Source organism: Artibeus jamaicensis, unplaced genomic scaffold (genome assembly GCF_021234435.1).
Source record: "Artibeus jamaicensis isolate MK-2021 breed Jamaican fruit bat unplaced genomic scaffold, CSHL_Jam_final contig_519, whole genome shotgun sequence".
Lineage (NCBI taxonomy): Eukaryota > Metazoa > Chordata > Mammalia > Chiroptera > Phyllostomidae > Artibeus > Artibeus jamaicensis.
Genome location: NW_026521871.1, coordinates 53,657,377 through 53,671,470, shown reverse-complemented (window position 1 = coordinate 53,671,470; position 14,094 = coordinate 53,657,377). Strand labels below are relative to the sequence as shown.

General features: G+C 41.3%; 1 protein-coding gene across 1 annotated transcript in view; it reads left to right on the top strand.

Annotated features, from left to right (window-relative positions):
- The window catches only part of SMARCC1 (SWI/SNF related, matrix associated, actin dependent regulator of chromatin subfamily c member 1), a 109,180-nt gene that overhangs the window by 16,142 nt on the left and 78,944 nt on the right, over nucleotides 1–14,094 (top strand). Inside the window, exons 4-6 of the mRNA XM_037130408.2 lie at nucleotides 4,200–4,281; nucleotides 5,860–5,952; nucleotides 8,805–8,874. Of these exons, the coding sequence (XP_036986303.2) occupies nucleotides 4,200–4,281; nucleotides 5,860–5,952; nucleotides 8,805–8,874 (245 nt within the window). The remainder of the gene's footprint in view (nucleotides 1–4,199; nucleotides 4,282–5,859; nucleotides 5,953–8,804; nucleotides 8,875–14,094) is intronic.

Here is a 14,094-nt window from a genome sequence, read left to right as displayed (position 1 = left end):
CTCCATCTAAGTGGTCCTTACGCGTCACGTGGAGATGCGCTGGTCAGTCAGGTTGTCATTCTAGCACAAAGGTGGTTTAGATAGTTTAACTTCGGAAGAATTACTCATTTTAATAGTGTATTTAAAATATTTCTTCTGCTAGTCCTCCAGCTTACTTATTTTAAATATTTTATTATTTTTATTTTTAGAGAGAGGGAGAGAAACATCAATGTGTGGTTGCCTTTCACATGGTCCCCACTGGGGACCGGGCCCACAGCCCAGGCATGTGCCCTGACTGGGACTCGAACTTCGACCCTCAGCTTTTTTATTTAAAAATATAATATAGCAAGGGGCCAAACCAATTTACTTAGCCCAGAGATGCACACCCAGTGGAGTATAGTTTTTGGTTTGCCTGATAGACCTCCCTCCCCTTGTGTGCTGCCTGTTTCTAGGCTCTGATTATCTCTGTGCTGCAGGACCCCTCTGGCGGTGCTAGACCCCCCCTTCTGGTGGCCGTCTGCAGGCTTTTCTAGTTTGCCTCTTGCACCAGAGCCCCTCCCGTCGAGGTCCACTGGGGTCACTTCCCACATCGCGGTCCTTCTCTACCATTGCCTGCTCTTGGCCTTGCCCCAGTTCAGGGCGCTTTTGTTTTTCGTTTTAGAAGTTTGCCTTCCTAGAATCACACCAGATGGTGTGAAACTTATTCTCTGGGATTCATAGTTGATTATTTGTATTCAGACTGTTTTCTATACATAGCTGAGGATGCAAAGAGAACATCACTAAATATATTTACAAGGGGCTGCAAAATTGAGCAACATAGTTATTGAAGGTCCTTTCGACAGTCAGTATCATGTATTGAAAGGTTGCTGCAAAACCTTGCCCAGCAGATGCCAGAGGAGAGCAAAGCAGAAGTCTCACCATTATTGAGAGCTCACATTTAGTCCCAGTGACGCCTGGGACGGCGCTCACGCAGCAGAGCCCCCGGGCTGCCGTCGTGCATTTCTAGCTTGATAACTTCATCTGTAAATATCTCACTGTGTGTTTACTTTCAAAAAGGATTTTTAGAACATAATAGTGCTATTATCACAACTAGGAAAATTATCATTAATTTACAAATATTATTAAATATCCACTCAGTGTTGAAGTTTCCCTGATGTCATGAATGGTTTCTGTTTTGTTCACCTCAGCTCTCAGCCAAGATTTATACATTGCATTTGGTTGATATGACGCTTAAGTCTCTCTAAACAAATTTATAGTTTTCTCATCTCTCTTTGTCCTTGCAAGTTATTTTTGCAACACTGGTTGCCTTTTAGAATTGTCTTTGTTTTGACTTAACTTTGCTGTTATGTCCAAGGGGATATTGTTTAACGTAGTCCAGTAACATGGGTAGATCCAAGGCTGAGTTTGATTCAAGTTCAGGTTTGTTTTTGTTGTTTTGTTTTTGGCAGCAGCACTGTGCAGCAGTACTTTTCACTCTGCATAGTTTCCTCCTAACAACAGACTCTAACTTTGTTTATATCAGTTAGCCTCTGCTACAGGTTGTTCCTTATATGTCGTTCTCCCTAAAGTCACAGAACCTACCAGCAGCGTTGAGCGCAGACCTAGTGCAGACCTCGCAGACTGCTGCGTTTCTCCACTGGGAGGTGTGTCCTGTTGGGTGTCTGTCTGTCTGTCTGTGGTGCGTGGCCCTCAGCGCGCAGCGCCTCAAGTCACCCTGCTGTGACAGCTCTGTCACGTGGGGGTGTTCCTATTCGGACAAAACCAGATGGTAGACATTCCATTGTGTAGGTACAGGTCCTTACTGTTGCTTAGATGATATCTTATGGAACACTGTTATTCCTTCTTCATTTATTAGCTGGGATATTTTTCTGAAGAGAAACTTGATTAACAGTTGGAAAGGCAGAACAAATTCCTGATTTTTTTCTCTAGTAATGGATTTATTTAGCTCTTAATATTCAGATCAATCCAAGCTGCCCTGTTTAAATTTCTGTGCTGCTTTCAGAGCGTCCCTCAGATCTGCAAGAGAGATGCCTCCCTTCAGACCCATTATCTGCGTCAGCTACGTAGGGAGCCGTTTCTCTGAACAGTGAGCGGACTGTGGGAGCAGTTCTGTAAGCGATGCATTTATGGACCCAGCTCTTCTGTTATCAGAAGCCTGCGGGAGAGTGACCTTGTGTTGCGGAAGGGGGGTTAATTGTGGCGGAAGACTGTGGCACGCTTTCAGCTGTCAGCTGTCAGAGGGTGTTTCTGGTAGTCAGCTGTAGCCTGCCGTCCTGCCAGTCGGGAAATGGGGTGCAGTGTCTCCCCTACCACCCCCTCCTCAGGGATTAGGGAAGGAGCATCCTCAGAAACGGAAGAGTGGGATCGAAGGTTACGTGTCCCGAGGTTATGTCTGCATGGTTCGCTGGGACAGGTTTTGTCTCCTCTGTAAATGCCATTTTTAATGCTGGAGCTGGTTCTATTTTAAATTACTTCCGTCTGTGCTTTAGTGGACACTTGGCTTAATTTTTTAATTGGAATTATTTTGGGAAGCATTTCAGTCTTAGCTCATTAATGAAAAAGTCATAATAAATATTAAAACTCAGTCATAATAAATACTAATTTATTGAGTGGTTTGCTTTATGAAGACACACATTTCTACTAGTCGCTAAGACTGCTTAAGGAAAAACGTGAAGCCCAGGCCTTGCCCTCGACCTAACAAGCTAGAGTGGTGAGTGTGCGCAGGGCGTGTTGGGAGCCTGAAGGGAGACAGTCGCTGCGTAGAGGAAGTGCCTTGTGGACTGATTCCGCACGGGAATCAGTCCCGTGGATTTCATGTTTCATGGATCCGCTGAGTTGGTGGTGGCATCCTGGAGAGTTTAGAAAGAGGTTGGCAGTGCGGGGAGCATCTCCAGTGTAAAACCTGGGAGTTCGGAGCGTGCACTCAGGACTTAGACTGCTAGTGCGTGGTGGTAGTGATTTAAAAAATAGTATAACTCTCCTAACGTTTATTGACCAGTTACTTACAGCATAAACACTGTGCTAAGCTCTTAATGTATATTTCTCATTTAACCTTCATAGAATTTCACAGTGGGCCACTGTCTCATGAAGAAGTGGATTCTTGGATTAGAAAGCCACTCCACACTACATAAATAAGAATCGGGTCAGGGTCCGGGCCCAGTGCAGTTCCACTCCGCAGCCCACACTCTCAGTCATTAAACTGTGCTTTTCCCCCAGAATTAAAATAGAACAGAAGCAGAGCAAGTGCTGAACAAAAAGTATGGAGATCCCCGGCCGGGTGGCTTAGTTGTTTGGACCGTAGTCCTGTACACCAGAAAGGTGGTGGGTTCACTCCCCAGTCAGGGCACATACCTGGTTGTGGGCTCAGCCCTGGGTTGGGGCAGGCCTAGGAGTCAGCTGGTCAATGTTTCTCTCTCACAGATCCTCCCCACCCCCGCCAGATCAACAAAACCCTCTCCTTGGCTGGGGGTTTAAAAAGATGCTTAGAAAAAGCAGTCAAATATATAAACACGTAACTGTATGAAAGCAACTAATAATAGGTGAAGACAGCAAAATGTTATGCTTGTGTACTTACGGAAACAGGCATTGGGGGAAGATTTCAAGAGAAGATAACGAGATGAATTTCACCACATTAGGACAGTAGCGGCCTCAGAGAACATGGGCACTGTTGCATTTGAACAGATGACTTGTAAGCACACACAGAGTTGATGGACTGCTGGTACTTGAAGGGTGGTATAGCAGTTTACTGCCTTTGGTTGGGCTGACTGATTTTTTATATGATGTAAAACACCTTCGATTTAAGGAATATGGGATGGAACAGATACTTCATTTTGACTGGAGTGAATCTTAATGTCTTAAAATTTAGTCTTTTAGGAGTTAACGTTGCTTCCTATTACTGTTGAGAGAATATATATTTTTTAAGATTTTATTTATTTATTTTTAAAGAGGAAGGGAAGGAGAGAAGGAGAGAAACATCAATGTATGGTTGCCTCTCGTGCGTCCCCTGCTGGGAACTGAACCGCAACCCAGGCATGTGCCCTGACTCGGAATTGAACCGCGATCGTGTGATTTGCAGGCCCGCGCTCAGTCCACTGAGCTACACCAGCCAGGGAGAATATACTTTTCAATTCCCAAATCTGTCCAACTCCTTTGCATTGAATGCCACGGTCAAGTTCACTGTTGTTTAAGGTGGGAGACATTAATTATTTTTTGTCTTTAAGGCGGAGGTTTGATCTACAGAACCCATCCCGAATGGATCGCAATGTTGAGATGTTTATGAATATTGAAAAAACATTGGTGCAGGTAACTGGGAAAGTTAAATTGTTACAAATTTTTTCCTTGGATATACTTCCAGTTCTAAGAAAAGTTTTCTAAAGTCCATTGTTCTGTTATTTTTATGGGTTTTGGAAGGATTAGAGGCATAAAGTATGACTAACCTGTCATTTATAGAATATTGACCTTAAACTTTTTAAAAAAGATTTTTATTTATTTATTTTTGGAGAGAGAGGAGGGGAGGGAGAGAGAAGGGGGAACATTGATGTATGAGAGAAACATCCATCGGTTGCCTCTCATGCATCCCCAACTGGGCATCCAGCCTACAATTCAGATATTTGCCCTGACCAGGTGGGAATTGAACCTGCAGCCTTTAGATTCACAGGCCAGCACTCAGTTCACTGAGCCATACCAGCCAGGGCATTGACCTTGAACTTCTGGTGAAATGATCTGTAATATTTTTCTTTATTAATTTCACCAAACCCATTATTTGAATCTCTTACATTTAATATAAATACTGTCTCATCCTACTAGTTGCTTGTTTATACCGTGAGTTTTTTGGGATATGTTTTATGGTTGTGCCATAAATATAGATTTTATTTCCCCAATTAGATTATAACCTAGAGGAGAGAACACTAAATTTTCTTCTTTTCTTTCCTAATATTGGTATTTTTATTGATTGGTAATTTATATTGATCATTGAATTAATCTTCCGGAGGTGAGACAGCTGGTAAAAATTTAGCCAGGTATTTCATTAACTGAATGCCTAAAACTTGTCCCATGAACCGTTAGCTAGAGAAATAATGGAGCATTTTTGTTTGTTGGTTGAGTTTTGGTGACGGGTTGGGGGTTAACGCACTTTTTTTTTAAAAAAATTATTTCCATGATAATATTTGCCATTTTTATTCATTTCTTTTTCAAACATGCCTTTTCTTTCTTATCAGCTTTACTTAGGATTTCAAGTCCTTCATATATGTCTTACATTATTTTAAACCCATATATTTTATGTCTTTTGTTCTTAATACACATATTTTAATCACCACTATATGTAAGATCAGAAATGGGGGGAAAAGAGCTATAATCCACAGTCTTTATATTTTAAGTAATTTACATCATGAGCCAAAATGAGTACATGCCTCCCCTGAGCCAACGGAAGATATAGTGAAAACACTACAATGACTGTTAAGGTGAGTTCAGGTGAAATTGAGCAGGGTAATTAATATGTCCGTTTGGTACCTTAATGAAAAAGGTGATTTAACTTTTTTTTTCATTCACATTTTTCCATCACCATTTATCCCCCCTGCACTCTCTTTCATCTTTACCTGCCCTTCTCCCACTTTGATGATTTCTTGGGTCATAAATCTCAGCATCTTTTTGCCCAGCTATGCCTGACGGCAGAAAAGAGTTTTGGTGATGTCATTAGCCTCTGAACACCTAAGTTTTATGTTGACAATAAGACTTTTACATTCTTTTATATACCAGAGTGCATCTTCCCATTTTGAACAGTTGCAAATTTGAGTGCAAAACTTTTGCCATTAGATTGATGTATAAATAATGTGACATTATTTCAAAACTAAGAGAATTAAAAATCTGTTTCTTCTTTCTCAGAGCAATTGTCTGACCAGACCCAACATCTACCTCATGCCAGACATTGATCTGAAGCTGGCTAACAAATTGAAAGATATCATCAAACGACATCAGGTAATAGACGCGATCGCTTCAGAAACATCGTGTAGTGGTAAACGTCTGGTCAGACTCAGCTGTAGTGTCTTTTGTGATATCAGTTTATATCTGTGTTTAATGAAAGTTCTTTCTCTCTGGGTTCTAGGATGCCGGTTTGTTCTCTCTCCCCGCCCCTCCAGCTGTGAGCCTGGAGCAGCACACTCCCCCCCCCGCATTATTGAGATCTCCTGACTTACTCTTGTGTCAGTTTAGGTGTATTGTGCGGTGACTCAGTACCATGTATGTCCCAGAGCAGCATGTAGTGAAGTCATTGGGACAGAGTCGCCATGGCCTCATTGGGAAATGCACTCGTGTAGACTAAGACACCAGTCGGTGTGTTCTGTATCACCATGACCACAAAGTCATGTAGTGGGAGTTGGTGACACAGTTGTTGGTAGGAGATCAGATATTACTTCAAATAAACCTGGTCTTCCTTTTATTATAAGTGTTATGATGTTTGTGGCTTTTTAAAAAAGTGACTTGCAACCTGACTGGTGTGGCTCAGTGGATTGAGCGCCGGCCTGCAAACTGACAGGTTTGCTGGTTCAATTCCCAGTCAGGGCACATGCTTGGGTTGTGGGCCAGGTCCCCAGTTGGGGGTGTGTGAGAGGCAGCTGATTGAAAAAAAAAAAAAAACAGAAAAATTTAAGAAGTAACTTAGAAATTCTGTTTTCCCATAAGCTCACTACTATCTTAATTCACATGTACCAGCACTGTCTTCCAACGTCCCCACCTCTTTCCTGTAATTTTAGGTTGAGACCTTAGTCAGTTGGCTGCCATAGGTTTGTGACTACCTGGGTCTGAACTGCAGGCGACCTGTGTCACATACACTTGCTGAGGAGACCCGTGGAGAAGATGATTTTCTGAAATAATAGCATCTGAGTGACCATTTTATCGGTCCTTAAAATTAAATGAAAAGCCTCATTAAATATCTTTATTTTTTCTGCTGCAAGAGAGATCGCCAGCTAAATTACGTTTTAGCATTTAGTAAAATATCTTCCAACTTTCGAAAGCAAAGGTTTCTAGTACTGCTTACAATCAGAGACATAGTAGTTTATGTATCTCTATAAAACATTCCTACCAAAGAGCAAGGTAATATCACTGTGTTTTCGTATTAGCAGTGTGAAATCCAGTTCCCCATTTCACTAGCATTATGCGTGAACCAGTCACTTCCCCTTCTTTTCTCTTTGGGACTGTTTGTTGGCGTTGCTGTCCAGGTAGCTTTGTTACACGACAGAGGGCAGAAACAGAACAAATTAGCCCACGGGTTTTTGCCATCAAGCTGAAATTACTCACTGCTACCAAGTGATCCTGGACAAAGTTGGTATATTTTCTCGCAGTTTATACTGGACATTGAGTTGCTGTAGTTCGTAAGTAATCTGACTTTAGGGCTTGTTTTCTAGGAATGACTCCAGAGGTCTGTAAGGGTCCTCTGGTTCCATAGGTTCTCAGAGAGGAGACCTTGGAAGCTAATAATAGTGCTGCTGTTGAATGTTCTCGGTCAGCCTCCACTCAGGCATTAAAATGCATTAATAACCACACTGATTGCGCTCTTACTGTGCATCTGTCACCATTGTTAGCTCGCTGCATCTGTTAACTTAGTCCTAACAAAATTCCTGTGCAGTGGGTATTACTTGTTACCACTCTGTTTCACAGAAGACATTGAAATGCCAAAAAATTCTGCAGATACAGAAGGGTACAGCTGAGTGTAAACCCAGGCCTGTCTGACGTCTCTAAGATGCTGGAGGCCTGAACGTCATGCTGCTCTGTCTCCTCGCACATGAAGTGCTGCGTCCCCTTTCCAGCCTTTTTTGTGGCTATTCGGAAGGGTGCTCAGACGCTTCTGGTGATGGAGAATGTCTTGCCCTGTTTGGTAGCTAATTCACCTTAATGTAGCCTTAAATTTTAGAATTTTCCTCCAGCTGAAAAGAGCATTATTATATTTTTCTAATGTTAATGATTAATAAATGCTCAGGGTTGATGGCAAAATTCAGGAAATTGGTAAAGGTGCTCTTTGCACCTGATTTTAAGACGTCTCATAATGCTTATGGTCTGCAGGTGGCGCACTTCTGTGTTTACCTGGCGTCCAAGTCGCGTTCTGGGCCTACACTGTGCTGCGTTCTAGCTGAAACTTCAGCGTTTGTATCATCCACTTTTCTAACATAACTTAGAACAACAGTAACATACACGGGTGGGGCAGAAGTAGGTTTATGGTTGTCTGTGTGTGAAACACAGAATTTGTTCTCGTGTCACGTGTTAAATATTGTCTTATTTTCCATACAAACAACTGTAAACCTGTGTTTGCCTTACCCTGTGTACATGCTAGGGCCAAGCCAGCGTCCATTCTGTACGTACGTAGCCTCAGTTATGTATGTTCACGGCCATGAACCTGCATTGCGTCACTTCATATACTCATGATAATTCATGGTGACTGTAGTAACTTCAAGAATTAGAAGTATTCATATTACTGATGAGGTTAACTAGAGACAATTAGCTAAGGGCACTTGGGTTATTTTCCTACAGAACAATGTAACTTTCTGTAGATAATTTTTGTTTGCTCTTTTTTTTTTAATTTTATTTTTTATTTAATTATTTTTCAAGTACAGTTTTCTGTCTTTTACTCCCATCCCAGCCCACCCCCCCTTGTTTGCTCTTATAATCCCTATCTCTTTCCTTGACTAAAAAGAATAAAAATGTTGTAGTCTTAAAATAATACTTTAAATATGTGAGTGAAACAGTATCTCTATAATTCTTAGGCATTTTGCACCTTGCATCTTACAGTTTGTTGGCCATGGGCTTTATTTTTACATTATTTGTTTATTGCTTCTCAGGGGACATTTACCGACGAGAAGTCAAAAGCTTCCCACCACATTTATCCGTATCCTGCCTCCCAAGAAGATGGTAAGTTAGTTTTTGGTCGTGGACTGATAAACTTATCCTTCACTGGATAAGAGAAGGATTTTAAATTGTATCAGCAGAGATTTGAACAATATAACCACCTGTTTTAGAGAGAGAGAGTTGCAAGTATTAAAATCACAGGTCATTTAAATTTATGATTTTATTAAAATCAGGCTCTGTAAACTAATTTCTTGATGTCCAACTTTCTAATCATTAGACTTCTATTTCTTTGCTGGTTATTATTATCTGGATGTTAAGTCTTGGCATGCCTTGTGTTTTAACTTATTTAAGGTTTGCCATGTTCTTCTGTTCTGAAAATTAAGAAACATGGCAAGATGGAGGAGCATCTCTGGTGAGGACCGGCCTTCTGGCTCTGGTCGAAACAGGGCCCCTCCGGTGTGAGTTGGGAGAACTGATGATGGCTTAGCTTCTGACCTTCAGCCTCGCTCTCCTGTTGGTTTAGTCCGCAGCTACAGGTCACTAGACCTGTGGCAACTTTCATTCTTTCAGAGGTTGGAAAGTTGGGAAACAAAATGTGAATTATTAATGCATCAAGTGAATCACTTTAGTTTGAGGAAGTTCTCCTGTAGAGAGGTCAGTTCTGTTAAGCACAGCATATGCTTTTAGGATATTTATATAAGAAGCCAAATTATATCATATTTGAGCTGATGATTACCTTGTGCTGAGTTTTTCTTACCAGTCTGGGTATGCTAGAAGTCAGTAACAAAGATTAGCAGACACTTTTCCATATCCTTGAAAATTAAGAAATACATTGCTGTAGCCCTGACTGGTGTGCCTTGGGTGGTTGGGCATCATCCCGCAAATCGAAAGGTCGCCGGTTCAGCTCTGGTCAGGGTGCAGCCTGGGTTGTGGGCCTGGTCCTCAGTGTGGCTGTGTGAGAGGCGGCCGGCCAACGCTTCTCCCGCTCTTTCTCCCTCTCTCTAAGAATAAAAAATAATAAGTTTTTTTAAAAAGAAAGAAATATATTGCCATATAATCCATGGATCAGAGAAAAAATTACAGTGGAAATGGGGAATCTTTGGATATGAATAATTATGAAATTAATAAATTGTAAGAAAATTAACTTTTTAGAATGCAGCTGATGCTATAGCCAGAGGGTAATTTACATCTTTAAGTGTGTATATTAGGGAAGAAGGAAGACTGAGAAATCTTTGGTCCACACATCTTTCTCAAGAAATTAGAAAAATAACATCAAATTAAAGCTAAAGAATAAAGGAAATAAATATGAGCAAACATTAATGAACTACAAAATATACAACAGCAAGGTCTCAGCAGTATCAAGTGGTTCTGAGAAAGACTTATAGAAGACTAATAAATTGTGCTGCAAACAAGTAAGAGATAAGGAAGACTGTTCAAATAGTGTCAGAAGTAGAAGGGGGACATTGCTGAATTCCACAGATACTGAGAACAATGATAAGAGGTTAAGTTGGCTTGTTGGGTTGGTTGCTTGCTTGCTCGTTTGTATGTTTGGTGTCAAATCAGTCATGAAGCTTTACACCTAACTTTTCTTCTAAGAGTTTTATAGTTTTAGCTATTATATTTAGGTCTTCTTGTCATTAATTGTGATAGCTGAAAGTTGATTTTACTTGTACAGTCAGAATTTTAGCTCTGTGATTGTTACGCGTTTCTATATAAAGTGAGAAACCTCACCCTGCCTTTAGTGTTTCTGGTTTTGGCCTGTTAGGTAGTAGCCGCTGGTTGCCACTAGGGGGAGGTGGTGGATAGCTGTGTATGTTGGAATACTGATTCTGTTGCTGGCTTAACTCTCTAATAAGGTTTCTCTAATAAAGCTGATGTAAATGCTTAGATTGTGAACTTTTTGAAAATAATTGCCTTTTACAAAAGGTTTGAACTGCAGTTGTTACATCTTAGCTACTTAGTAATTCCTTATTCACGTGGGGTTTTTTTGTTTGTTTAGTACAACCTAGTTTACTGGTGTTTGCTTGGTACTGTTACCAGAAGTTGAAGTAATCATTAGGAGATAGCATTTAAATTTAATTTTTAACATATTGAAGGTTATTTTTAAATTAAAATCCTGTGGGATTTTCCTTAGAATAAATGGCAGTCAGGTAAATGAGAGTTTGCTTTGGGTAAGTGTGTAGACGGTAACAGTACCAGCCATGGCTCATTAAAAATCATGTCGTAAAACCCTTGAAAGAACAATAGACTTTTTGTGAGGATTAGTTAAAATTTAAATTAAAAGGTGGTGCTTAATCAATCTTAAGATACTAGTAAGAGTAATTTGAGTTTGGCATACCAGAAGCAGGTACCAAATAAGAAAAGCAGAGAGGGTGATGTGTTAGAAACTTGGAGAAAGAACAAATGGTAAATGAAGTTGGGCTTTTTGTCTTGAGATAGTAGGAGATGAGGGCAGGTGGGTGAGAGGACTGAGTCCACATTTAAAGAGCTTTATTTTTATTTGGTGGATGAACAGAAAGAAGACAGTATTGATCATTTTTTGTGAAGAGGAAAATTCACCTGCAAGCTGATTTCTGAGATGTTTACTGTAAGGCAGGGGTGTCAAACTCTTTTTCACCAGGGACCACATCAGCCTCATGGTTGCCTTCAAAGGGTCAAATATAATTTTAGGACTGTGTACATGTAACTGCTCCTTAACTAGGGGCAGGGAACGCGGTGCTGCTGCCGGTTAGAAACAAGGTGAATGGCTGGGTAAAACAAGGCGGAGGGCCGGACTTGGCCTGCAGGCAGATTTGCCACCTGTGCTGTAAGGAGACTGGTCAGAGGCCCACTGGAAAGCTCTGGATTAAATTGCTGAGTGAAAATTTTATCATTGGATGGGATAAATCCATATACTTGGAGAATAAAGGATCTTAGTCAAATGCAAGCCAATGTGGTCCATATCTTAAAATTCAGGGGAAAGTAAGGAAAGGAAAGCATTTCAAATGCAAGAGGCAGGCAGTGGAATTGGCCTACAGAGTGAGGCTGAGACAAGGCATTTGGATTTGCCAAGAAATAATGGATAACTTCTGATAATGAAATTCCGGTAATTTGCAAGAGAGAGCAAGTTGGTGGAAGATAACCATTATCTCAGAAAGTATGGCAAAGAAAAGAAGGTGGAAGGGGACCTCCCAGCAGGGGCCCTAGGCTTTGTCTTTCCGGTGATGTCTTTATAGTGTATTTCTGGGCAGAGCAGAAGTAAATTGAAGCTCATAATATATGAGTTGAAACCTGGAAGGGATATAGGGGATTGGTGTAAGATCATGGGTTGAATTTTGGTTTTAGCAGAAAGAATTTGTACTTTCTCCGAGATGAAAAAGAAAATTAAAAAATTGAGATATTAATTAGAAGAAGAAGACTACATTGTACTCAAAATAAATAAGGTAGATGAATGTTAAGTGTTTGAGGCTTATCTGTTCTTTATTGTTGTTCATCTGACTGGGTCATTTCAGGTGACAGCCTCTCACTTTGCTAATTCTTTCTCCTGATCTGGTCTGATGTTGAATCCTCTAGTGAAGTTTTTAGTTCGGTTGTTACCAGTTCCAGAGTTTCTATTCAGTTTCTTTTTAGTAGTTTCTAACTCTTTGTTGGTATTCTCATGTTGCTCGTGCATTTTTCTGACTTTGATTAGTTCTATTTTGTAGTGCATTGAGTCTCTTTTAAATGATTATTTTGCGTTGTTGGGCAGTCCTTAGATCTTTGATTTTGTTTGTTTTTGTTTTTTTAGGGTTGGTATTTGAGATTTATATTATTTCCCTGGGTCATTTCTCCATTTCTCTTAGTGCATCTTCTTTTCCGATGTGTTTTGTGCATTTGCAAAAACAGCCACCTCTCCCAGTTTTTATGGCCTGGCTTGAGATTCGAGGCATCTCTCAAATGTCTTCCTAGGATGCAGCTTTCAGGACTTGAGTGTATAATTTCCCAGTTAGAGAGGTTCGCTGCTCTTTCTTTCGAGAGCTTATCTCCTGCTCTCTCCAGTGTCTGCTGCTGAAGCACAAGTTCTCTGTTGGAGCGAGCTGCCAAACTCTTCTTCTGGTCTCTGCCTCCATAGTGTGCTGGTTCCCCATCAGCACTCTGAGTCCGTTGAGACAGAAATCTGCCCCTTAGGCAGCCACCCAAAAGGCCAGAGAAGGGGATGCACGTTCTACTCCTTGATTTCCTCCCATGGGAGGAGTTGGGATCTGGGTGCTTTGTCCTGGCTGCAGCAAGCTGAGCCGGGCTCTGTCCTGGGCCCTCCTGGTTTGCTGGTTCTGCGGAAGCTGCCGGGCACCCTTTTGTCCTCCGTGTTCCCCAGACGTCAGAACTAAGCCAGTTCCAGCAGTGCTCCAAGTCAGAGGAGACCAGTCAGTCCCTCACTCAGCCCTCTGAAAGGTCGGGTCTCCTGTTATCCAGCCCAGTAGGTGTCAGACGGTATCTCCTGTGGTTTTGGTTTACGTGTCCCTAGTTACTTAGTCCAAGTGTCTTTCCATGTGCTCTTTGGCCGTTTGTGAATCTTTGGAGAAATAACCTGTTCAGATCCTTTTCTCACTTTTTAGTTGTATTATTTGCCTTTTCATTGTTGTAAAAGTTACTTCTCTGTTTTAACTTTGGGCTAATTTTGACTCAGAATTGTGAGGGTTTTTATTGGTTCTGTGATCATCTCTGGGAAGAGCATGATTCACATTTCTAACCTTTAGTTACTATCTGCTGCTGCAAAGATTTTCAGGGGCAGGCAGGGCCTCAGTCTCTATCACAATCAGCTGTAGAAAGGAGGGACATTTTCATCCTTACCTCCTAAAGCCGCACGACCTTTGAGGTCGACTTCATGCCCACAGGCAGCTCTTACACGTTGGACAGCCAGTATATTTTAAACAGATTGTGTTCTGGCAGGTCCCCAGCCTTGCTCTCACTTTTCCCTTGGCCATTTTGGGGTGCAGGTTAAGGAACAGGGCCTGGTTCTTCCTTTACATGTTCGGGATAGTAAGATATAGTAAGTTGAGCAGCTGCATGCTGGACAGGGAGCTCAGGCAAGTGGACGTCGTGACGTCAGCCAGTGAAGGGGCTGATTCATGTTGAAATAAATGGTCAGTGAAAAGCCAGTTTCATTTAGCTGACTTCTCTTAGTTAAGTTTTGCTGTTTTTTGGGTTTCAAGGGACTTCATTAGGTCCCTCTTCGGATCAAATGTAATAAGCTAACTCTAGGCTGTCAGAGAAATACATCGTAACAAATGTAGTGTTACCTAAGCGTGAGTCAAGTCAGTAGGA